Source organism: Lichenostomus cassidix, chromosome 4, assembly GCF_008360975.1.
Source record: "Lichenostomus cassidix isolate B80296 chromosome 4, HeHo_3.0, whole genome shotgun sequence".
Lineage (NCBI taxonomy): Eukaryota > Metazoa > Chordata > Aves > Passeriformes > Meliphagidae > Lichenostomus > Lichenostomus cassidix.
Window position 1 is genome coordinate 45,569,485 of NC_139484.1, and position 24,113 is coordinate 45,593,597.

The following is a 24,113-nucleotide window of genomic DNA, read 5'->3' on the forward strand; positions in this document are numbered from 1 at the left end:
CACCTTTGTGAAATGTGTGTCATTTTATACTAGCCTAAGGACTTCTGATAAGCAATGCTGTATACAAAATGCACCAAAAGAAGCATTTCGTTTTCTGAGATTCCTGAGTAGCTGCGTTTGTTAATTTTAGAACAAATAATGAGTTAAATCGACCCAACCATGATCATAGATGTCAAGTTCTGGCAAAAGGATTGCATAAGCAAAATCTGATTTTTTTTTTTTTTAAATGAAAAGTAAAATTGTAAATATGAACTAAGAACTAAGAAGTCCTTTTGCTGTTGGAATATATAATCATCTTAAGTTTTATTAATCTTCATACAGCACCCCTGTGGAACTGAAATCAGTATCTTCTCATTTGTGTTAAAACTATGGTCCCATTCTAAATAAACCTTATGGTAAGTATTTCCTTTCCCCAGTTTGTGAAACTCTAAATCCATAGGAGTAAGCTAGAAACACCTGACATCTATATGATCTATTATTAGCAATAAAGTCTGGTCTAGACATTTGGAAGGACACAGTAGTAAATTAAATTTTGTCCAAATAGTCTCAAAGTCAAGCAATTCATTTACCGTACAGTATGATTGGGTTTAGCTAGCTACAAAAACTCTGTTGAAATCTGGCTGCTGTTTGAAATCATATATGTGTTTCAAATGTCCACAAAGGAATTGAAGTATTTTGATAGAAAAATTTACCTCACTGGAGAAGGAAGAATGAGACTCATAGATTTAATGAGCTTTTCTCTGTTTTCTTCAAGTTCCATGTCATTAAAGGCATCTGTCTTTTTCTTCATTTAAGAAAAGTCATACCAGAATAGTCACCAAGTTCACTTATCACTGGTTCAGGTGGTGACACCACTTCATATTGCTGTGGTGTGACACAGATGGAACTTGGAAGATGAGATCCTTGGCGAGAGTAAACCCAGAAAAATGGCTGCTTTTGGAGCTGCATAGTGGGAGTGGGAGGCTCACAGCATGTATTCAACCAATAAATATTTGAAACAATTTTGCAACACTCTTTGTAATTACAGTACCTTGCTTAATGGTTCAGAGGAGGAGTTCCAGTAAAACTAGACATGACTGGAATTGTGAACCTGATGTGCTTGTGTGGCTTGCATTAAACTCATAATGTACTGAAAATAATGCAAATGCTGACAAATTTAGCCATTGTATTCTGGGTACTTTTCCTGAGACTCTTAGTAACTGCTAAATTTGGCTTCACATGTCACAAAGTTACATTCCAGTGCTCTCCACAGAGCTGACACACATATAAGCATCAGAGCAAAAGAGGGAGAGTTTTCAGGTACAATGTCTTAAAAACAAAAGTCAATGCTTTGCAAGGTGTTTAGTTACACATCCATATATAGGAATGCCTTTTACTATATTTTTTTTTATTCTTGGAGTGCCACATAAATACCTGAAAAAATATAAAGCAAAAGCATTTGGTCTTTACAGGAATACAATAATGGCAAACAGCAAAGTCAAGCAAAGCTACTACAGTAGGAGTTTCCATTGACAGAAAAAGGAGCATTTTCATTTTAGAATAGTATTTAATACACCCCAACCCTAAGGCAGACATAAGGTATTATCTGAATTTAACAGAAAATAAATATTGGTTGACAGGGGTAAACTTTTCCAAAGCTAGTGATTGTAAAAAACAGTGCCTTATTTGGGTTCAAATTACAATACAAGCATGTTTTGAAACCCAAGTAAACACATGCAATTCAAAAGAACTTTCAGACCCCTGGGAAAAGTGGTCCTTGCATATTGCCCAGTAGAGATGTACCTGAATGGGAACGATGAAGAAGCAGAAGAAAGTACCAGAGAAATGGCGGGAAAAAGCATGAAAGTATGAACACAGAGTAGGATTAAAACAGAGACTCTGTGAAAAAGTGGGAGTGAGAGGGTTTACAGTTAGGCAGCTGTCACAGCCTCAGTGGCAACACAAAGACATGCAGGTCTCTGCAAGATTTTTACTGGGTTCTTCACACTGAGAAGAGGAAATCCTATATCTTGAACATCTCCTAATTGCCAGCTATTCGTTTCTACTACAAGATAGGACAGACCAAGTATAAAATAGATAGAAGTACATCCAAGAATCAGCCAAGACACAGAAAATTTACACAATTTCTTCTAAGTAGTGAGGAGAGTTTAATGTTTTACTCAGAAGTATGTTGACTGTTTCCTGGTGTGGCTTTTCACATCTTTTAATTCGCCCTTAACTCCTGCTCCCGTCAGCATGAGAACAATGCCCTGCCGTGTAATTCTTTCTTGGTTTTCCATGCTCTGTTATGGCTACAAATCAAGGGGTTGGAGCTTTTTTTTCTCAGGGAATTTTTAAGCAGTTACAATGTTCGATTTTGTAATGGGGAAATAAACCATCTTTTTCCTATGTGGTAATAGTTCCTCCTTCTGGCACACACAGTATATGTGCATGGAGTGTTTCTGGTAAATATGCGCACTGGAAAGGTTTTGTGCTGGTAAATGCTGTGAACCTCAGGACCCTGGCAACCCTTCAGTGTTTTCTGAGAGGTTCTTCAGTCAAGCAGCCAGAACCTGTAAACCTTCCCTGAGTGTGTGAAATCTCAGTCCTTGATCTCCTTCTACTTTGACTACAGATAATTCCTCAGCCAAGCACTCAACTCTGTTGTGGTTGTTTTATTTTTGGTATCACTTGGGTTGTTTTTTTTCTTTGATATGTGGAGTTGGGTTTGTTCTGGGAGGGGTAAGAATCTCTCTTTTGCTTTGTGTGTATTCTTCCAAATCACTATCATCTATTAGTTTCTGCCTGTTACATTCTCTCAATTTTTATAATTCTGAAAAACTTTCAGGTAAATCTTTGAAACAGTGTTTGAAGAACACATTCAATTGTGCTAACCAACTTAACATTTAAAGTTAAAAAGAAGCTTAAACTGATTTTTAATAGACATTTTTGCAAAGAAATGGGCAAGAATCCAAACGGTCCTATCCCCAGGCAATCACTATCCTCAGGCACACATATGGACCATGAAAAAATTGTCATTTCTGTGCTCTTTCATTTTATGTTCAGTTTAAGCTGGACCAGTTAAGAAGTTGTTGGTTATTATGGGATTTTCTTGTGCATTGTATTTTTCAGAACAGTATGCAGCCAGCATCTATTAAATAGTTTTCATGTATGTTTTCAAGAATACCTTTTAGATCCCAGAAGGTATTAGATACACTTTTATTACTTGTTTTAGGACATCACTCTTGCCCAGCCTCCATGTGAAAAGCACATTTTGAAGCAGCAAAGTCTGATCCTCTGGTTTGGCAGGCAAGAATGGGAGAAAAGCCTGGTGAAAGGGGCTTCAAGTAGCCATGACTTCTGGAAGCTGAAAGCTTTTTTGGACTTAAGAAAATTAACTATGACTTATGTTTCTTGTGAAACTGAGATGCCAAGGTAATTCAAAAGGAGGAAGTTTAATGGTGACCTCACAGCTACTCATTTCACGATAGGCACTGAAGTATCATATTACCCTGTAGGGTAGTCTACTGAAAAATATAAAGTGTTGCTGTGAAAAAACAAAGTAAAACAAAATAGAAACTGAGACCTTTTTAAATTAAAATAAAATGCAAAATATAACTCCTGTTTGCATTTTTTTATTTTAGAAAAATTCTTAAAGAAGGGCATTGCATTTCTCATTTCAGAGAAAGTAGAACCATTTTTTTCAGTATTACTTGAACACCCCCTCCCACACCCAGCTGACATTTTCAGGATACCTTTTCTTACAAAATTATTTTTGCTTGATTAAAGTGCCTTTCTTATTTAATTTTTGTTAATATTAAAATGTATCTTTTCTTTTACTTACATAAGCATCATAGTATTAAAATCAAAGTAGACAAGCAATGCTTTTCATTCCAAAATGATCAAAATAGAATTTGTCGTTTCTGTTTTAAGAACAAGGTTTCATTTCCACAAAAGATATTTTCAATTCGTAGGAGAGACCCTGTATGTTGTATGCTGGGCTCCTCACTACAAGAAACACAAGAAGTTACTGGAGAGGGTCCAGTGGGAGCCACAAAGATGATGAGGGATCTGAAGGATCTCTCATATGAGGAGAGACTGCGGGAGCTGGGCCTGTTTAGTTGGGAAAAGAGAAGACTGGGAGGTGATCTCATCAACATGGGGAAGAATTTTTTTCCCTTGAGGGCGGCAGAGCACTGGAACAGGCTGCCCAGACAGGTCGTAGAGTCGCCCTCTCTGGAGACATTCCAAACCCACCTGGAGGAATTTCTGTGTCACCTGCTCCAGGTAACCCTGCCTCGGCAGGACCGGATGACCCCCCGAGGGCCCTTCCGACCCTAAGGGTTCTGTGATTCTGTTACCGTCATTAACACACGCCCTTGATAAAAGAGCGTTCTGAATTTCTCTGGGGAAATCCGAGAACACGGCATTTCCTTGGCGTGCTCGCTGTTTTTCCGGCGGAGCAGCCCTCGGGGAGGCGAGAAGCGCTGGCGGAGCAGCAGATCCGGCAGGAGCGAGGAGCCGGCCGTGAGGGGAGCAGGGCGGGCACTGGGCCCTGTCGCTGCGCGCGGCGGCCGGCAGGTGGCGGTGGAGCCCCGCAGCTGGGGCAGGCCGGCCCCGCCCCGGCGGGCTCAGCCCGGCAGCACGGGTGCGGCAGCTCCCGCCCGGCCATGGCTCTGCACCGCCGGGCCCCCCGCGGGCTTCCGGGACCGACCCGGCCGGCCCGGCCCAGCCCAGCACATTCCGCTTCCTCCGGCGGCCCAGGAAGGTAAGCGCAGCTGGGGGCTGTGAGTGTCAGATTCCTCCTTTCCGCGCCTCGGGGCCGAGCGCCTCGGGGCTGGGTTTGTGTGGCATCCCGGGAGGGGGAGGGCTGGGGTCGGGGTGTGGCTGTCGGCAGCCGGCCAGGGAGGGCAGGGCTGCGCTGGGGGTCCTGCTGCCCGAGCTCGGCAGGGCTGTCACCCCACTGCTCAGGAAGCGCGTTGAGGTGTCCAGAGAAGGGCAGCGGAGCTGGGGAAGGGTCTGGAGCACAAGTCCTGTTAGGAGAGGCTGAGGGAGCTGGGGGTGTTTAGCCTGGAGAAAAGGAGGCTCGGGGGCAACCTTATCGCTCTCTACAGCTGCCTGGAAGCTGGTTGTAGCCAGGTGGGGATTGGTCTCTTCTCCCAGACCACTAATGACAGGACAAGAGGATATGGCCTCAAGCTGTGCCAGAGGAGGTTCAGGTTGACCGTCAGGAGGAATTTCTTTACCAAAAGCGTGATTAGACATCGGAGTGGACTGCCCAGGGCAGTGGTGGAGTGGCCGTGACACTGAGTGCCATGGTGTGATTGATAACATGGTCTTAAATCATAGGTTAGACTCGGTTATCTCGGAGGTCTTTTCCAGCCTGATTTGTTCTGTGATTCTATGAAAGCAATGCACTGTGCTGGCCGGGGTGAGGGCACTGAGCAGCTGCTGCAGGGCTGCTGCAGGGCTGGGCGAGCATGGGGCATTTCCCAGCCCGGTACTGTCAGGTGTCGGGAGGGAGCTTTGCACTGACGACCTAGTGTAGCTGCTCTGTAGGCTCTCCTTTGAAAAAAGAGCCTGAATTCAAAACAAAGAGCCAGTTCAGATAGGTGGGAATCGTCATGTTGAGTCTTGTCATCTTCCGTCTTCTTCACAGTGCTTCTTGAAGCGCCTCTCTGAAGCCCTGAATGAGTTGTCTTGGTGATGAGTGGTGCCTGTCCTGGGCATCACACCCCACTGCATGTACCAGTTAATACACGCAATTTTGGTTCGCTCTTTCTTCCCCCAGGTAGTCTTATTATGTGATCACCATTCCTATTCAGAAGGAGTAAACAGAGTATGTGAAGTTGACAATTGTCACATTTGAAAAACCTAGCTATCTTCTTACATACTGCTTTTTTATCATCCCATGAGAGGTAGTGAAATCATGAGATTTTTCAGGAGCCTAATATTAGCATTTTCTTCTGTAAATTAATAAATGGTCCAGGACAGTTCTTGTAGAAGATGAATAAGTTTTTTGAATATTTGATCCTTGCAAGCCTCATTGATTTAATCTTGTATTATATAGGTATTTCACTTAAACAGAATAATATAACTGGAGAATTCTTCCCAAGGCAGCTTACACAATATACAGTTAATGGTTAAACTAAGAATTACCTGTGAGGTTGAGAAAACAGCAATGAGCATTACAGAAAATTACAAGAAAGAGACGCTTTTTCAGTAAGCTAATGGAAACAAAGTTATTTTTTGGGATGACAGTTGTCTTTCCGAGACACAGGGCCTTGAAATACTGTAACACTTTTACATTCCTCAGATAGGAGACAGCATGTCTGCTAGGTATGAATATTAATAATTCAGTTACATAATATTTTGATGATCTCAGCTCTGTCTCTTTATTTCATTCCTGCCAGTATGAAAGCTATCAGCTTTCATCCCATGTGGGAGATGTACCATGAGGCTGCTTAAAGGGCTCAATATTTTTGCAGCTCTTCATTATGTTGAAGCAGTAGTGTAGTTGAATAACTTGTAATTCAGGAGAAATATGTACTTAAGACAATATAGGAGGCCAATAGCAAGCTGCAAATCTTTATAATCTTTATTTATACCCCTTCTTTTTCCTTTTTTTATTTTATTTCTTTTCCATATGTGACTCAGCTGTTTCATCATTGTGGAAGAGACAAGCACTTTAAATCTGTTGCAGCAGTTAGAAACTGTTTCCAGTGATAATTTTTATGCAGCCGTCTGCACAATTAGGCTTTGTGAGCAGGTAAGAATAAGAAAGCAGATAAGAATAATAAAAGTTGATTGATTTTTGATTGATGTAAACCTCTTCTAAAGTTTTATGAATTTTTCTCCTATTTTCTGCCTTTTTTTTTGCATTAAGGGACAAGAGACTGATGAAAATTAAATTGCTCCCAGTCACATTGAGGAAGACAGTGTAGAGCTGTGAGTTTCCTCAGATTATATGGATTTTCAAACCTTTTTTTTTCAAAGACACAGTGATCATTGTCATTTTTGCAAGTGTCTGAAAATAAAGTGCAGATAGATGTTACTTAAGTTTTTTACCAAGGAGAGAGGAAGTTATGTTGCTTCTGTTCCATTACTTTAAAAAGCTTTGCTGTCTGAGTATCTAGTATGTGTGAAGCAGACATTGCTTGAACTTTATAGCTGTGTAACTGACCCCAAAATGTGTGCAGGAAGTGGTTTATATATTATGAATGCCAAAAAACATTTAGGTTAATAAATTGTTGGATATCTTTTCTGTTTAACTCAGTCCGTCTCTGTCACTTTAGCCTTGCTCAGTGCTACCATTCTCAGAAGGTACCTTTGGAAAAGCAGAACTGCCCTCTGTGTTAATAAAGTGCCAGACCATGCAGCAAAGTGCTGGGTAAAAATCACAGTTTAGATGTTTGTATTACTCTAGAAATAAATGAATTTCTTTCTTGTTTTTCCCTAGCAGCACAGTTCTTAGGCATGGCAGACTGCAGCTTTAAAACTCTTTGCAATTTATTTATTCTTTTCTATTTTTTTAGAGGATGTTTGTAACTGAATTGTGTTTTTGGAAATACAAATGTGGTTTGTGATAGGCTTGCCTGGTGGGTCTGATAGAATCCAGGCCTCAGATGATGGCAGTGAGGATAGAACGCAGTGCAGAAATCCTGGACAGCACACTAAAGAGGCTATTTCTGGGACCAGCAATACATTAAAAAAATAGAAAGGTTTTCAATGACTTGCTCATATTTATTTTAATTTTTTTATGGCTGAGCATGCATGATTCAGCATTTAATTGTAGTTACTGATTTACCTGTTCAAGTTATACACAACTCTGTATTGCTGATGAGTAACACACTGTGCTGTAAACTGTATATTGGGTGACTGGATGCTATCTGCTGTAAAAAGTACACTCTTTCAATCTGGCTATATTTATTTCTAGATGAATACTGGACTTACAGTATCAGTGTGATATTTTGACTTCTTACTTTTGTACCTAGCAGAAAGATAAGTAGCTGAGCATAAAACACGTAGCTTCTGATGAACAAGAGCAGTAGCAGGGTACAAGGAAAGAGACAATGTCTTCTGAAACAGTCCAACAGCAAAGTCAAACACCTCCAATAAAGCAACCTGGATGGGTAAGCTGGATTTCCTTCCTTTTGTTTTGATGCTCTTGCTAATAAATAACTGGGATTTTGCCTCAAGTGCTCTTATTGAAGAGAGAAATAGGTGTGTGTTGCTTTAAGCATATAGATGAAGAGGGGAAAGGACCGTGTATTATTTTTCCTGGTTCTCTATGCTCAGAGGGCTAGGAGTTGTGAATCTTAAGGTTAAGGCTCTGATTCATGCCCTGAGTTACAAGCTGGCAGAGCTGTGGTGTCTGAGTACAAGTGCAGTACAACCTGTCCCCATCAAGTTCTGCATGCACATGCCTGTGTATTCAGAAGGGAGCAGTATGGCACAAAAATCTGGTCTCCAGCTGCACAGAAGATGAACATTCTCCTCTGATGGAGAACTTGAGGAATTTAAATGTGGTATGATTTTTGCTAACCAGTCACTGCCAGAGGGCAGCAATATTGTGCTGGTCTGCAAGGAAGGAGCACAACTGGCAGTAGGCTGGCAGGGACTTGGGCCTCAGGGACAGGGAGCACAATCCCACAGTACCCAAAATGAGGAGGAGAGCAGATGCAGTGATGTTAACCAGGGTCAGCCTACAGTCAGTTCAGTGATTGCCAGGCAAATCCATAGGAATTAAGGCAAGTCTGATGGTAAGCCAGGCAATGAAGTTAGCAAGGCAAGGTAAGGATCTCCATGGTATGCCTACAACACAGTTAAGGCAAGGCCCTGAGCTTATATACAGCTCCTGAGCTGAAGGGCAGAGGCCCTCGGCAAAGCTTCTTGCAGCTTTCTCTAAGCTTCGCTGTTTTCACAGCAGTGTAATTCAGTGTTACACAACTGTGCCATGTTAGAGCTGACTTCAAGCCCAAGCAACTAAACCCCTGGCAGGATGTGCATGGAGGCAGAAAGGTTGCAAAGCCTGTTGGTGCACTTGGGGCTCTGACACTCATTTCCTTATCTTTCAGTCAGCCTGTTTGGATTTTACTGTATTTGCTATAACCTTGCTCTGAAACCAGTTTAAAGTGGTTCTCTATGGTCTGGAGTGGAGTCAGTTCAGTGTTGTTTACCCAAGCAGCACCACCATTAGCTTCTGTGGGAGCAGTGCTTGAAGAAGAGTGGAGGTATTAATAACCTAAAATGTGAAATGTGTGGGTGTGGCCAATAAATGCATTTCATTATTACAGCTATAAAATCATGGATCGGCCAGGCATAAAATGAGGTAGAATCCTGTAATAGATGAATGTGCTCTTTTTCCAGAGACATTGCTTGTTCTATGATGTCTGTTTTTTCTTTCAAGAATATGTATCCTTGAAGATGTAGTGTTTTTCCAGGAAAACATTAACATTTCAATTAATTTTAACTAAATGACAACTCCTTCTTTCCCTTGTCTTTTCTTGCTGAGCACAATATCACGGTATGGAATTGGAATATCCCTTGGATCAGCTGAGGTCTGCTGTCCCAGCTGCGTCTCCTACCAAATTTTTGTTCTCCTCCAGCCAATTTGCTGGTGGGGCAGACTGAGAATCAGAAAAGGCCTTGACTCTGTGTAAGCTCTACTCAGCAGTAACTGAAACATCCCTGTATTTTGAACACTGGTTTGGTCACAAATTCAAAACCTAGCACCATACCAGTTACTATGGAGAAAATAAACACTTGTCCAGTCAAAACCAGTACACCCATTTACTTCAGATGTCTGATAATGACACTACAAGTGCTAACACCGAGTCTTTTCTTAACAAAAGAAAAATAATCTTCTTATGTCTGCATGTTAATACCCTGGATAGTAGAATGCAAGAGAGAACACGGTCATGTTTTCTCACAATTACAATGGGTAAAAAAAGAGCTACCTTAAACTAAAGGAAGTCTGTTGGTGGCCTAAGTTGTATTAGGGTGAAGTTATGGTTGAGTTCAGTTAATGCCATGGATATATTTAAACTGCTCAGAGAGAAAGTTCTACTAGTGGGGAGTCTGGCAGAGTTAGGGTTGACCCTCTTCTGAATACTTGCACATTCTGCTCTGACTGAACTTCAATTGACTGTGTACAGAGCAGAACTGCCACTCTGCCTTTATTTCCTGTCTTTTTATTTCTAGGAGAGATAATGTAGGTCATGAGAATGAAATTACTAACAGATATAAAGCAATATACTTCTAGGGTAAGCAGCAGCTGAGCAATTTTAGGAAAGTAAAGACCAACAAGATGGGTGATTTAAGCTTGAAATACGTGTAGTTCTATCTGATTCTGTATTGGGGTAACAAGATTTCATCACACTGCTAACAACAGAATTAGGAGTTTTGCTCAGGGGTTTTTTGTATTTTGTGTTCTAAATAATTTATCTTGTTAATTGATTTATTTATTGTTTTGTTCCTGTGAGATTAAATTCAGCAAGCTAATCCCAGTTTATGCTTTCAGCCAATGTACTTTTGTCCCATCTCCCAAATCCAAGATAGAGAGATTGCAAGGATCCGTAAAGAATGCAAGCAGGAAAGCTTCTGGTACAGAGGTGAGTGTTCCAAAGTCATTCTTACCACACTTACTATACAGAATGACTTTTTGATGTGTATATGCAAAACTGTCTGCAAAATGCTTTTTTGTTGGAACACTGTGGTAGGTTAACTCTGTCATGTTAAGTTAAGCATTGTACTCTTAAAGGTTTGATTGAATTATTTGTGTAAACATTGTAGGTAAACATGGTTGAATTGAGGTCTTAATATGAACTTTAGCAATTGTAGAGTTGGTTCTATTCTTGAAGTTCATTATTACAACCACCCCACTTTAGGAATGTTTTACTTTGTTACTTACTTATTCTTGCCTTTGAATGGAAAGCAAGCATAGTTATGTGTCTTTGATTTGTGAAATTCTTCGTGTGTTAGGACATCTAAAAGATTATTACTCAGTGTTTTAGTGCCTTTTATGTCCACCCTATCAGTTTGTATCTAAATTACATATTTCCTGAATGGAGAAGATTGAAAAGGGTGTCAGCATTTCATCAGAGCTGCTGTCATTACAAGTGTTGCAGTAGTTAGAGGAGATATTCAGACTGTGGAAACTATTATTTAATATATATATTGCATTACCTCCAGATGTTATAGCCTGGCTGATGTCTGGCACTGTGTGAGAACATCCTTGCTTTGAACAGAATGTAATCTGAATGAACAGATGTAATAGGTGATTAAGACAGTAGGCAAAGTTAATGTTTAGATGTGTTTAACATTAGAAACATAAAACATTTAATGTATAAGAGAATATTTACCAAATAAGTAACAGATTTTGGCTGATACCAGCTACTCTCCTTTTCATTTTCACAGCTCTTCCTTTGTCTCTTGGGAGCATGCTTGTCACCCAGGGGCTAATCTCAAAAGGTAAAGATAAAAAAATACATTATTAAAGTGCTGTTTTTCAAGATCAATATTCCTCTCAGCCATTACTATCATTGTTATGGTGATTTGATTGTTATGTATGCATTGCCACAGTCCTTCTTTTGAAAGAGCATGAACTGAAAAGAGAATTCACAAATCCAAAGACTGGTGGCTGGATTCTGTCACCATGACCACATGTATTTGAGTAGTCTTCACTGGGGCAGCTTCTAGGGCATTGTACAACCGGAGAATGGGCATTAGAATTGGGTACTGTAACTCTGACTGTTGGTTTATTTGAAAAATGCTGGCAGCGTTTTTACAGTGACAGTGTATCGATATGAGTACAGCCGTGGTGCGAAGGGACAAGGAGTACTGCCAAAGTGAGGAGACAGAGAGCTTTCTATAGAGATGGCTCACTATCTGCAGGCTGACACAAAAGAAAATTGTATTCTGTTTATGTGGTGGATGAGTTCCACACTTGGCACCACACTTGCTTCCACACTTGGCACCTTCAGTTTCCCTGCTGGGGGTCTTGACTATGTATAAGGTTGAGGTTAGTGTTTTGGGTAAAGAGTGAGGGGCATCCCCCCTGAAGTCTGATAAGCTGTACCACAAGAGGCTGATGTGGGTGCCCTATTGCATCCTTGACCTATGAGCTTGTAGGCAGACAGGGAGGGAAGGAGTAAGGGAGAATGTGTCAGAGAAGAAGGATTTTACATTTGAGAAAGGGAAAGCAGTGATAGGAAGGGCACTGGGGCTGTCTCTGTAGCTAACATGCCAGACTCTGGCACCAGGTACTCAGTTTCTGTTCATTGTACTTGGATGTTTCTGATCAGCTGTGAAACAACAAATGCCCTTATTAAATAATCATTACTGTGTGTCAGCAGTTGGAGGGGGGTGATTAGAAACAAGAAACACTTTTGTTGCTCCCTCTCCTGAGAGACCCAGTTTAAAATTGCGTAGATCCCAGTGGGCAAAGGCCCTTGTGCTTAGCATAGGCTGAATGCTCCTCTGTCTAAACACTTTCTTCTGATGGCTGCACACGGCACCCTGCCTCTAGAAGAAGCTGCAGCTTCTAGACCTCGTTATTACTGTCTGAATGCATTTAACAGTGCAACCAGTGTTCCCTTTCCTTTGCCACAGTAATCTTGCTGCATGGAGCCCTCATCCACAGCATGACACTCCTCTGCCAGACACACAGTTCTTAGAAGAATACTGGTTTCATTTCCTGAGGTTAACTGGAGGAAGGTGGATTTTGGTGGAAAAGCTAAAAATAACTTTTTGCTTTTCTTGTTTAGCATACTGTGTTCTCTTAAAGGCCAAAATGTTTGATCTTTCCTCTGTAGAGGAGGAGGCTAGATACCAGTGGTACAGTTTTAATCAACAGTCACAGAAAGCTACCAATGAACAGTTTTGTTTTACTTACCACAGCACAAGGAACTGGACCTTGTGTAAGAGATGTAATTTTGCTATTTTATACGCAGTGTTGGTTTGTGCTGAAACATAAGCCACCATCACTTCTTCTGTAGTGCTGCAAGTGTCACCAGTGGCAGACATGCTGCTTTCACGTTGGGTTACACTCTGAACTCCCGCCTGAACTGAACTGAATCCTACAAAGTCCAGATTCTCTTCCTCGTATGACTCTAGGACTGCCCCAAAACAGAGGAACTAAGAACTAGTGGAATGGAAAGTGCCTTGATGTACTGAATCTGAGTTAGTGCACTTCATACCATCCTCACCTTAAGAAGTGCAAAAGCCTATAGGAAAATTAATGCCCTGGTTTTGAGTGCTGGTGAGTTCCTCAAGTGAATAAGCTTTCTGACCATTTCCTTTTCTTGTAGGCATTTTCTCAGCAAGTGCAAGATTTGGTCCATACCCCAAGATAGCAAGTAAGTTGTACCCAGTTCTAAAAAGAAAGGGCAAGAACAATAAGTGCTGACATTGTGAATTAATTTTATTTTCTATAATCTTTTTCTCTAATTATTATATCCTTTTCCTGTATGAATTGTTTTGGACCACTTACTCTCTCTCATAATAGGTAACCAGTTTTCAGTAGTTATAGAATCCACCTCTGTAATCCCTGTATGACTTCATATGTGGTTTTACATGTTCTGAGAAGACGTGATACACAATTTGTTATGTGATTAAAATTGAGCCAATAGCACACTGGCTTACAGTCTTCTATTAACAATGTTTTGTTATCTGTCTCTACAGTTGCTGGTGTCTTAGGTTTTGCCATTGGAAAGATTTCATACTTTGGAGAATGCAAAAAAAAGTTTCAGAAAATTGGTGTTGTACCATTTGGTCCGCAACAGAAAAGGTTCGTGCTTAGTTAAATTATTATGCCTAGGAAAAAATAGTCTAAAACAGAGTAAAAATTATATGCAGAAAAACTATGAGTTTAAATTCTGTGATCAGATCCTGAGGTACTACTTAAAGTCTTTGGCTATATATTGCAGTATTAGAAACTAGTACACATTCTTCAGAAAATGCAAATTAAACTCAGTGTAATCTGTTACTAGGATATCCATGATTTAAGTGAAATTATTGTTCTTTTAGGTGTGATGTGACAGCACTTACTAGCTCTCTTTTCATCTAGTATCATGCTGCTAATATTGTCCATGTTACCACTTGGGCCCTTTGAGTCTTCCTTTGGAACACAGATCAGCCCAAATATGCTACAGATTTTTTTATGATGTCCTCATATTTTAACAACAATTTCAGTCTCAACCCATATTGCAATGTCCCCTTTCTCTGTGGCTTTGCCCAATCTCATACTGTTGTGCCAAACCATGAAGAGCATGAACTGAGAGGGTATTTTTTCCACCTTGCACTTCTAACCATAATACAGATCTCAGTGGTTGGCTTCTGTCACCTGGTGCCGAGATTTAAAGGAAAACTTGACAACCCAATATGAGTTTTTACAGCAAGCTTCGGTTTATTGAGTTTCAGCATACATACTTAGAGTGTGGTTAATTAGGTAATGCATATTCTGTAACCGCATATTATTATTGGTTATTTGCTTCAACGCCCCAAGTCTGGCTATTTGCCCTATGTATGGATACATACTAACTTTGTCCAGTTTTCTATATCCTTATTGGTTCTTCCACATCCCTATCAGCAGCCTTATCCCAATGTTGCAGCAAGGCCATTGTGCTCTAAGTTGCTTATTGGCCAGAGAGTTGGCATCTGGGCATTAGCTAGCTGAGTACGGCTATTGTTAAGAAACAGCTTGTCTAAGTGTTAAGAAGCAGCTTGTCTAAGTCTGCATGTCCCTTTTCTATTAGCCAATTCCCCACAACCTGGCACGTCCATGCTTCAGTCATTGTTTTCTCACCTTCACATAAAGTTCTCCTTCGCATCAAATCAGACTCTGAGTTCCTTCTCAGCTCTTCCTTCTACTGCCTGTTATACCCTCCATTTTCAATATGGCTTCTGGTATAAACCTTTCACTCACAAAATACCTTGCCAAAAATCCTATCCAAAAAATCATTTTCCTTTGTCTTTCCAGATCTTTTCCCCAGACCAGCGTGAGCTTTCATGCCTGAATGCCTGAATGATAATGGAAATCGTCTTCATTGTTCTTCTGTTTCTCTACTGTATTCTTCCCACATGTAACAATTACTTGGTATTACACAAAGTGTTATACACCTTGCTCATAGACACAATGGCAAGGACTGTCTTGCTGCTTAGAAAATCCTCTTACATTTTTGCGATTGGTAGGAGGAGTACTTAATACTAATTAATGGGGGTTTATTGGCTGGGATATTTAGATGCCATGTTTTGCAGTTTATGTCCCATAAAGCAGTTACAAAAACTTGGGAGCACAGGCAAGAGATTCCTTCTTCAAGAACTTTTGCCATCATGCTATATGGTTGTATTAGAAGAAATCCAGCAAAATTCTTCAATGTTTTATTTGCTTTCAATATTGTAGGAAGTGTCATCATGTTTGCAAAGAATGTAAAGCAAAATTGGGATCGAATGAGAAAGAAGATTCAACTCCTTCAGCATCTTAGTCCCAGGTAGGCAACCTTGTAATTTAAAAAAAAATTAAAAAATTCTCATCTTATTTTCCATGGTGAATGGTATTCTTCTTTTGAACAATATAGTGAATATCATAGATTTTAAGAATGGATTAAAATCTCACCATTACTTAAGGAAATATTCGGTATCTGTGATTTCTGATTAATTCTGTTTCTTAATTTTTGTGTTACATACCTTTCATGCTACTTTTAAGCCCCCATCTCTGAGGAATTTTTTCTTTAGCAGTAGCAGAGTATTGCTGATTGACCTAAGTAGAATTAATTTGGATTGACTGCTTGTAGTAAAACAAATACAACTCCTTTCAATTTCCAACTTTATTTACTGAAGGATCAAATAATTATGGATTATGTTGATATTTAAAAATGCATTGAAATAATGACAATTAAAAGCAGACACAGCTGGGTTTGGGTTTTTTGCATTCAGTACTACACTTTGGCTAGAGCCTTAGTGGGGTAACATAAGAGTGGTGCCAGAGCAGCCTGCTGTGGTGGGGCAGGGGACACGGCTTGTGAGGTGTTTTCACCCCAGAAAGGGTGAAGTTCCCTTTGTGAAAAAGAAGGGTTTACAGGGTGGAAGGTAGGGGAGTGTTTAAAAGCACATGCACTCTATGAAAAACAGGCCAGCAGCTGGGTTTTTTAAGAATGTTTTCACACTTTCTGCGTGTGGTAAGCTGGCCTATGTTTCTTACAGGCAGGAGAATGTGTGAAAGTGTTTGCAAATAGCTTGGCTGCCTGCAAGGGAGGAGAGCAGACAGCCTGTTTGAAATCCTGCCATGTGAGTTTATGTGGCTAAGAACAGAAGTCTGATGCAGAAATTGTTTGATTGAGTCTGGTATATATTATGTAGGAATCTAGACAAGGATATTGATAATGGTCCCTTTCTTAATCTAAAACGCGTGCATATAGACAGTCTAGAAGGAGGAATATCCTATCAGAACCTGGTTACTTGCCCAGAAGAGAGGTTTTTATGGACCTTTACTATGCAACAATACATGCTAGCAGTGAGGATTGTCCTGAAAGAAGCCATTAGAATAAAGTCCTGATTTTAATCAACTCTGCCACTGGTTCAGCATTTTATATGAAGTGCTGCAAGTGCTCAGCCACTAGCAGAAAATGCACTTTGGCTTAGGCTCACCTAATAAGGGCTGTGCCAGAAGAGACAGTGCTTCTCTTGTGCCAGCTCTAGAGATCATGAAGTGAGTTGACTCTCCAGATCAGCTCTCTGCTCTATTTTGGTATGAGGAAAGGGGTGAAAAATCCCCAAAACATTCTGAAGGGTTTCTTGCTAGTGCCAGCATGAAGGAGGGAGTGAGCCAGACTTAGATGAACGAATGACACCCTAAATCCATTAGCAGTGATGAGTTTGATTAAGCTCTTGCACCAGTGTGCTGATTAACTGCTTTTGATGATTTTCTCTTAAATAAATGCTTATGTAGGCTCACTTCTGCCAGATAAGGACCCCAAAGCACATTTAATTGAGGATGGCCACTTACTAGCAATTACCTGTGTAGAGGAATCAAATATTTATGGCCAGATTTACCTCTGCTGCTTGTCAGATCCGCAGCTTGCTGAACCTTAAATCCAAATATATTTTGTTTTCCAGCCTTCCTCTGTGAGCTGACAATATTTTTTCTGGTGTGCAAGTACCAATTAGCTTTTAAAAAAATTCCAAATTGTCACAAACACAAAGGAGTCTTGCAGCTTTTTGAGGGGAAGAATCCAGGATGCCACAGGCCCTTCTCTTTGTTTTCTCCCTGTAATGGGTCCTGGAATTTCTGCTGTGGAACCTCTTCCCTGTTCCAGCTCACATATTCATCAAAGACCTCGATTGCTGCACATTTCAACAGCAGCTTAGGTCTTCTTGTTTGGCTTTTAAAAGGGCCTGAAAGCTTATTCAGAAGCTTAGTTAGAAAACAAATATAAGATAAATGTATTTCTTTTAAGTTTTAATTGCTGTAATGAAAAGGCATTCTATATGGGCCATTGTGGTATTTTGAATTTGTCAGAAATCAGTTTTGATGGATGGGTTTTAAAAACTTGGGGGAAAAAAAACCCATTATGTTGTTTTCTATATTGTTAAACTTCTTTTATGTAACAAAAATACTTAATTTAGCATGCTGTGCTCTAGAAATGTGCAGACACCCTGCTGAGCACATCTTGCCATTATCCATGCTCAGCATATGGTGCAAGCTCTGGCAGTGCCTAGGAAGACCACCCAGATAACTCCATTTGTGTTTATGAGTCCAAAGGTAATGTCTTTTATCTGCAGGGACTCTAGAGTGTTCTCAGAGAAATCACCAAGAAGCTCCATGTTTCACAGTGAAAGCAAGGTGCCACTCACATAAATAACAGGTCCTTTTATTCTATTTACAGATGTGGTGACCATGATAAAAACCTTATGGACCAGCTTCTCTCAAGGCACTTTCCTGCAGACTAGAAATAATAATTTTGTGATTCTAGCTCTTAGATTTAGTATAAACTGACTTCTCTGAAATCGCTGCATATTATTACATAGTTCTGTTTGTACTACATACCAGTTTCTTGTAACGCACTTTTTGAAATACACTCCTCTCTTCTCAGAACATGTTGGTTTATTTTCCTCTCTTCAGTGCAATTTAGCCTTTAGGGCTGAAAAGTTGTATTTGTCTATCGTATTTAGATGCTGGCAATACTTTGTGTAGCAGGCAAAGTGGTATATGTTGGAATGTGTGTCATCTATGTCAGACGGAAAAAGTGTGTGAGGATGTTTAAATGGTTTGCACAGTGAAGCAGCTGTTCAGTCTCTGAGCTGACCCCTTGGTTATGGAGTACTTTAAGAGTACTAAGTTCAGTATTGTCACACTGCAGTTACTGCACTGAATCAACTTCCAACAGGCCAGTTTTACACAAAGGTCCACTTTTCCAGGGATACCAGAAGTGTGTGCCACATCCATGAACAAGAACACACCTGGAATATTTTGGAAGAGTTTATGGTCTGCACAAAATCCAAGGCCACCAGATGTTGGAAAAAAACCCCAAACCCAGGTGGCACAAGTTCTCTATAAACAGCAGGACACACAGTCTTCCATGAAACATCTCAGGAAATCAAAAGCAGACATTTCCCCTAAACATAGTGATGGTTTTCCCATGGAAATAAGTGCACAGCTACTGAAAAGTTTGGGCTTCACTGTCAGTCAGTGAAGACTGTCTTCTGTGGGGTTTTTCTGTTTGCTTTCATACTATGCCTATGGTTAGTGCCCCCCTTTTGAACAAGCTTCTTGGGGCATCTTTACCTGGACACAAAGAGATTCAGCAAGCAAAATGTATAGTATGGAAAAGTATAATGTAACTATTAATTGCTTACTAAACACGTAATACATTCTGGGTTTAACAAAGTGATTAGACTGAATACTCAACTCCCTGATGAAGCACTTGGGTAGTTTTTCCTAGCCAGGCATCCACCAGGTAGAAGGGGAAGGGTTAGACTGACTAGACTCCCTGATCCCTTTTTTTCCCTGTAAGATTTTATACTTTTCTACTTGGTATTTAGCCTCTTGAATTCTTGAGCTACTAAGAACCTCTGTCTCAGCAGGGGCTTCAGTTTTACACTTGTTACCTTTCTACAGCATTTTTCCACAGCTCTTTCAATTGGAGTCAGGGAAACACAATGGTTCTGTGTCACAGCTGATGTTGTGTACAGGCAGGTCAGCCTTGGAGAGCCTTCCACAGGGGCTTTAGGGAGAGGGAGTTACACAACCACAGAGAAGTTGACCTCCTTTGTGAAAATAATGTAATTGTCATGGGTGTATGGTGATAGTCACCAAAACTTGTATGGTGACATGTCTTAGCTAATTCCCCTCCATCTGTCATCCACTGTCAAGATAACAGCAAGAAGCTGCACCAAAGTTAGTCATGCCAGGGTTATCTGAGGGCAGCCCTTACATCCAGGTGATGCTAAGGAGACTGATGCATGTGACAGAGGACCTTTCATGTCAGACTCTTAGAAATTGCTCTGTGGTCTGTGATACCTCTTGGGGTTACAAGTTAGCTACTGAACTTTGCTTTAAATGTAATTTTGGTTATTTTTTAGTTTCAATTACTCTTCTGTAGTAAATATACTCGCAAAAAAATTTGTCTCCTTTTTTTTCTAACTTTGTTTCCATACTTTGCAAAAGGCTGATCAGTTGATTGTGTGGATCTAAGTTCATGAGTTACTGTGATACAGGTATGAAAATAAGTTTGTGAATCTAAGACGTATTAGCACTAAATTTATGCATATCAAAGGAAAAAATGAGCAGAGCTAATGGGCAAACTGTTCCAAATGCAGCCTTTGTGTCAGGAAGCTTCTCGTCTCTGATCAGCGAAGGACAGGAGGGTGCACCCGTGAGGGATCTCCTTCTAGCAGGATCACTAGCCAGGGTGGGAGACAGGGTGAGCATTATGGTGATTCTTAGAGTTACTGAAAAACTAAGAGCCTTGCCCAAGGAAAGAAACCCCAGGTAGCTCATATCTAGAAATGGAGACTGAAACATATTCATGGGCAAAGAGCACAAGATTCCTGAGAAAACACACCTTTAAATTATTTTTATTACAGTATAGTGACTTTCTCTGCAGATGAATGGTAAAAAAACCCCTAAGAGTTGTAATGGATGCTTTTCCTGTTGTCTTTGATACACAGACTGTTTGAGAGCAATGGCACTTCCAACTTCTTGCATAGAAAAACCCCACTTACCTGAACTTCTAAGTGTTTCTTCTCATCTGTGTGTGTTTTGAGCATTCTGCAGCATGTGCTCAGGCACATCAGCAAGCTCAGGTATTTCAGAGCAAGAAAGGTCTTTAATACTTCCTCCCAGAGGCACATTTTAAACCTTTACTCAGCCTGCTGGAGGCTGAGCTCTGCCAGGGCTGGGCTGGACATGCCCAAGCTTACTTCCTTCTACACTGTCACATCTGTAATTCTGCAAAATACAAACAGAAAACCTTTCCCAGCAGCAAATGCTTGCCATTTACTCACTCCCATTCTACTGATCGGCTCCACAGGTCCGGTAGATCGTAGTAACCCCAGGCAGTGCTCTGCACCGTGCCAGGCACGGAGCCTGCCCGTGTCTCCTGGGTTGCCCCCGTGCTGCTGCACAGCTGGCGGCTCTGGCAGGTGGCTGATGGTTGTCAGACAGCTGCTCCGCCAGCCTGCATTCTCCCCTTGCACGCTGCTCTGCTTCTCCCGGCCCAGCGGGAGCTCTGGGGCCGCAGGGGCTCCCTGCTCACTGTGGCTCCTGGCCGCGGTGCAGCCTCACAGCGGGCTGACAGCTGCACGTGCTCTGCCACACAGAGGGGCACTGAGGAAAAATGAATGCACTCTTTTATAAAATCCTCAGGGGACCCTAAAAAACACACTTAGGTCTTCAAAGCAAACACAGCCATATACACTGACTGCATGACACTACCAGCAGAAATGTATCCTACTTATCATAGCTAAAATTATTTTCACATTGTTAATAATCCATCATTGATGTTTTGGCATCAGCTACTGTAACCAAATTCACCCTCACCTTTATCAGTTGCACTGTTTTAAAATGCTAGTTATCCTAAAATAGTTAACAATCGTATTTAAAGTACATAATTAAGCCAAACAATATTATTTATTTTGGCATTAGATTTACAAATAAACTAATTTTAGCTTCATAATTAAAATCTAATGCACTAGAAATGTGCTTCCTCTTTGAGTTAGTGGGAGTAGAAAAGAATGTGTATCATTCTGTGTAAGGAATTGATTGAAAATTTCAGGGATTAGAAGCTGTTCATGCAAAATTTCATATGCTGAAAATGAAATCCTACATCATCAGCAAACAACTGGAAAAACAGCAACACAAAGGTTATGCACTATGGATTTTTAATCCTGAATAATTTACTTCAAGTTTTGGCAAAGGAAATCTAACTCTCCATTTCTCCTTCATCTTAAGATTTTTTTCTCCTTTCAAGACTAAGTGAAAATTGTATTTGAATATCCATTGTATCAGATGATCAGACAGTATCTTTATCATACATCCTTTGTTTGGTTACTGCACCATCACATTATGAAAGTAGCTCATACCAGGCTCTTGCTTTTTAGTTTTGCAAAGATATGCTTCTGCTAGACAGAAGACATGATCTTAAACTATGTATTACCATTCTGCCATGTATCTTAAAATCTCAGGAAATTTTGTACTGCTCAATCAAAAAATTAACAGCAACTTGATAAAAATGAGTAAACACAGTAAGTATTAAAACACTAATACATACATAGCATTGTACCTAGTATTTATTAGTATTAAATAGAAAAAACAGAAACAAATACTTCAGATCATGACTGCTATTTACTGATTCTTTCAGTAGCTGTTAGATACAAAAACCTGCTTATTTTTCAGCAAGTCTTATAACCAAACAGTTACGCATTTCTGGTTTTGCTATATTGCTTGACTTTCATTAAATAAAAATACTAGTTGCTCATTTCCCTCATTATTTGGAAAGAAAGAATAATACACTTGATGGTCTTGTGAGCTGGAAATCTGTACCCTGGCCAAGGTCATTCACATGAAGACTCCCTGGTATTTCTTGGTTCAGGTTCTAATGCAGGTTAGATGCCTCAAAACTTTTGTATGGTGGTGGTGGTTCATGGCCGGTTCTTACATCAGCAAAAAAAATAGTAAAAATATAAACTTGAGGCATATCTGTGTCCAAGCCTGCACTGGCTTCACTGAACTAGCACAAACCCAGGGCAAGAGCCTGAAATGATAACGGGATGCAAATTGTCCCATTTGTTGCACTGAGTCTAAAATCCAAGGACTTGTGGATTTCTACAAACAAGTTAATAGGAAACTAAACTGCAAAAAATAAAGGGATATTTTTAGACCCCTGTTTCATAGAAGACATTAGAGAGAACTTATTCTGGTTGCGAGTCAGGAAGATTGGGCTGCAAACAAAGCCTTCTTATGGCAGGTCTGGTGTGTTTATGGGAGCCAAGGAACTGAGCTGGATGTGCCTCCTGCAGCTGGGCAAGGTCCTCTCTCAGGGCCACAAACAGGTCTTTTAGCTTCCAGCAAAGAGTGGACATGTGAGGATTTCTTCCTGAATCTTAAGGAGGCAAGAAAGTTGTGAGTTCAGTCTGGAATATTAATGATTTCCCCAGGTTTCCACAAATCTGCTTAGCTTTCATTAATCAAATCAAATCAAACCAAATCAAATCACTTTTAATTTACACTTTTCTCTTTCATGTAGCTGTGTTCCAAACAACTTCAGCACGAAAAATAACCCAGAAAGCTCAGATTAGTACTTACTTGGGGCTTTAAACATGCTAATTTGGGGAAACACAAAAGCATTCAGGGCCAGGATTTTTGGTAGAGCTTTACCAGCTATAAAAGAGCTGAGGCACATTTTTGCAACCCTCTTCTCTCTGTTCATGCATATTAGTAACAACTAACTTGGAAATAATGCTACCAGCTCCTTTGAACTGGCCTGCATATTTTTAAGAAATTGTGAAAATAATTATTTTACAGGTGGTTTTTTTTTAGAAACGTTCATAGTGAAGCATTCAGACTCCTTTCCTGGTGTTTGATTTAAGGTGTAAGAGTTAATTTTTTAATGTTATTTTTAATTTGAGGAAGAAAATTTACTTAGCTTTAAAATAAACACTGAGTTAATTTGCAATTATTGACAAATATACAGGTATGATGGCCTGTATGAAAACTTGAAGTATTTTTTAACACCATTGTTCTTTACATCTGGTCACATTGCTTCCAGCAACAGTAATCCTGCCATCAGCTCCAAGACACTTGGATTCAATTAAAAATTCCCAAAAATGATGGCAGTGCAGTATGAGCAAGCATGGGTGACTGGGTAGCTGCAATGAAACCATGAGACTGTAAAGACCCACGCTGAAAGAATGGGTACTAATGGAAGATAAGCAGGAAAAGGGAAGGAAGAAGATTGAATTCCCATGGCACTTTAGTGAATCAAGGGCTCAACATACATGTCACTGCAAACTGAATGTGACCCAACTCTGACAAAACATCAGTACCCAATACCTTACTAAATTAACAGCTATGATTGTGAACTCTCCTAATGTTTAATACGTATTAAGGATATGATGAAAGCCGAAGAATTTTAAATTGATTGATGGCAAGCCAAACTTGTTTCCAAGCACAAAAAAAGGTATGTCCTCTCAGAGATAGTAACTAGCTCCAACAGAATGAAAGTTTATATTAAATTTAAAAATCCTACCTGTACATGTTACCTCAAGCAGAACAACATTAATTGACATGCCTTTTATGTTCTCCTCTAAGAAAGGAAGAAAAATTCTAATACAATTTATATAGAGCACTGTGCTTGTCCACCCAAAAATATTAATGTGAGGCAAGACACTTTATGGGAAGCCACCATTGTAGGAATCTGCTCCACTATTATCATCTCAATTTTCTACCTCCTGTTGCTTGCATAACTGACAACTAAGAAACTTTGTGAATATTTTCATTATAAAGCTAATCAGCTTTGGAACTGCACATTGTAAACCACGGCAATGCAATTCTGGCAGACTGTGTATTTTCAGAGTTCACTCATCACAGCCATGAGAAGTATTCTCTACAAGGTAAATTTCTTATACAACTTCAA

The 24,113-nt window shown here is 40.2% G+C and overlaps 2 protein-coding genes and 1 long non-coding RNA gene across 17 annotated transcripts; 1 reads left to right on the forward strand and 2 right to left on the reverse strand.

The window, feature by feature from the left end:
* Positions 1-1,529: 1,529 nt before the first annotated feature.
* LOC146438384 (uncharacterized) lies at positions 1,530-5,244 on the reverse strand. Its single transcript, XM_085059875.1, has 3 exons — positions 5,226-5,244; positions 3,824-5,034; positions 1,530-3,526 (listed from the first exon to the last, which is right to left on the reverse strand). The coding sequence occupies exons 1-2, from the start codon at positions 5,242-5,244 to the stop codon at positions 4,346-4,348; spliced, it is 708 nt and encodes a 235-aa protein (XP_084916001.1). The 3' UTR covers positions 1,530-3,526; positions 3,824-4,345.
* Positions 4,622-18,563, forward strand: OCIAD2 (OCIA domain containing 2). 15 transcript variants are annotated; one of them, XR_014851755.1, is made up of 9 exons: positions 4,622-4,747; positions 7,974-8,111; positions 10,502-10,592; positions 11,398-11,451; positions 13,290-13,337; positions 13,663-13,768; positions 14,960-15,076; positions 15,383-15,470; positions 17,095-18,563. XR_014851755.1 is itself a non-coding variant. In XM_085058987.1 (8 exons), the coding sequence occupies exons 2-7, from the start codon at positions 8,052-8,054 to the stop codon at positions 15,462-15,464; spliced, it is 441 nt and encodes a 146-aa protein (XP_084915113.1). In that variant the 5' UTR covers positions 4,622-4,747; positions 7,974-8,051; the 3' UTR covers positions 15,465-15,470; positions 17,095-18,563. The 15 variants fall into 15 exon arrangements, 12 of the variants coding, with proteins under 12 accessions (XP_084915113.1, XP_084915114.1, XP_084915115.1 ...); XR_014851754.1 differs by having other exon boundaries at positions 15,383-18,563; XR_014851756.1 differs by lacking the exon at positions 17,095-18,563 and having other exon boundaries at positions 14,960-15,062.
* LOC146438386 (uncharacterized) lies at positions 13,666-14,960 on the reverse strand. Its single transcript, XR_014851757.1, has 2 exons — positions 14,751-14,960; positions 13,666-14,323 (listed from the first exon to the last, which is right to left on the reverse strand). It is a non-coding gene; the product is annotated as an uncharacterized LOC146438386 (long non-coding RNA).
* Positions 18,564-24,113: the final 5,550 nt, after the last annotated feature.

Coding starts and splice junctions, on each gene's coding strand:
- OCIAD2 (XM_085058979.1), top strand. CDS start 8,052: ATGTCTTCTGAAACAGTCCAACAGCAAAGTCAAACACCTCCAATAAAG. Junction 8,112..10,501: donor CAATAAAGCAACCTGGATGG/GTAAGCTGGATT, acceptor TTATGCTTTCAG/CCAATGTACTTTTGTCCCAT. Junction 13,769..15,382: donor TTTGGTCCGCAACAGAAAAG/GTTCGTGCTTAG, acceptor TCAATATTGTAG/GAAGTGTCATCATGTTTGCA.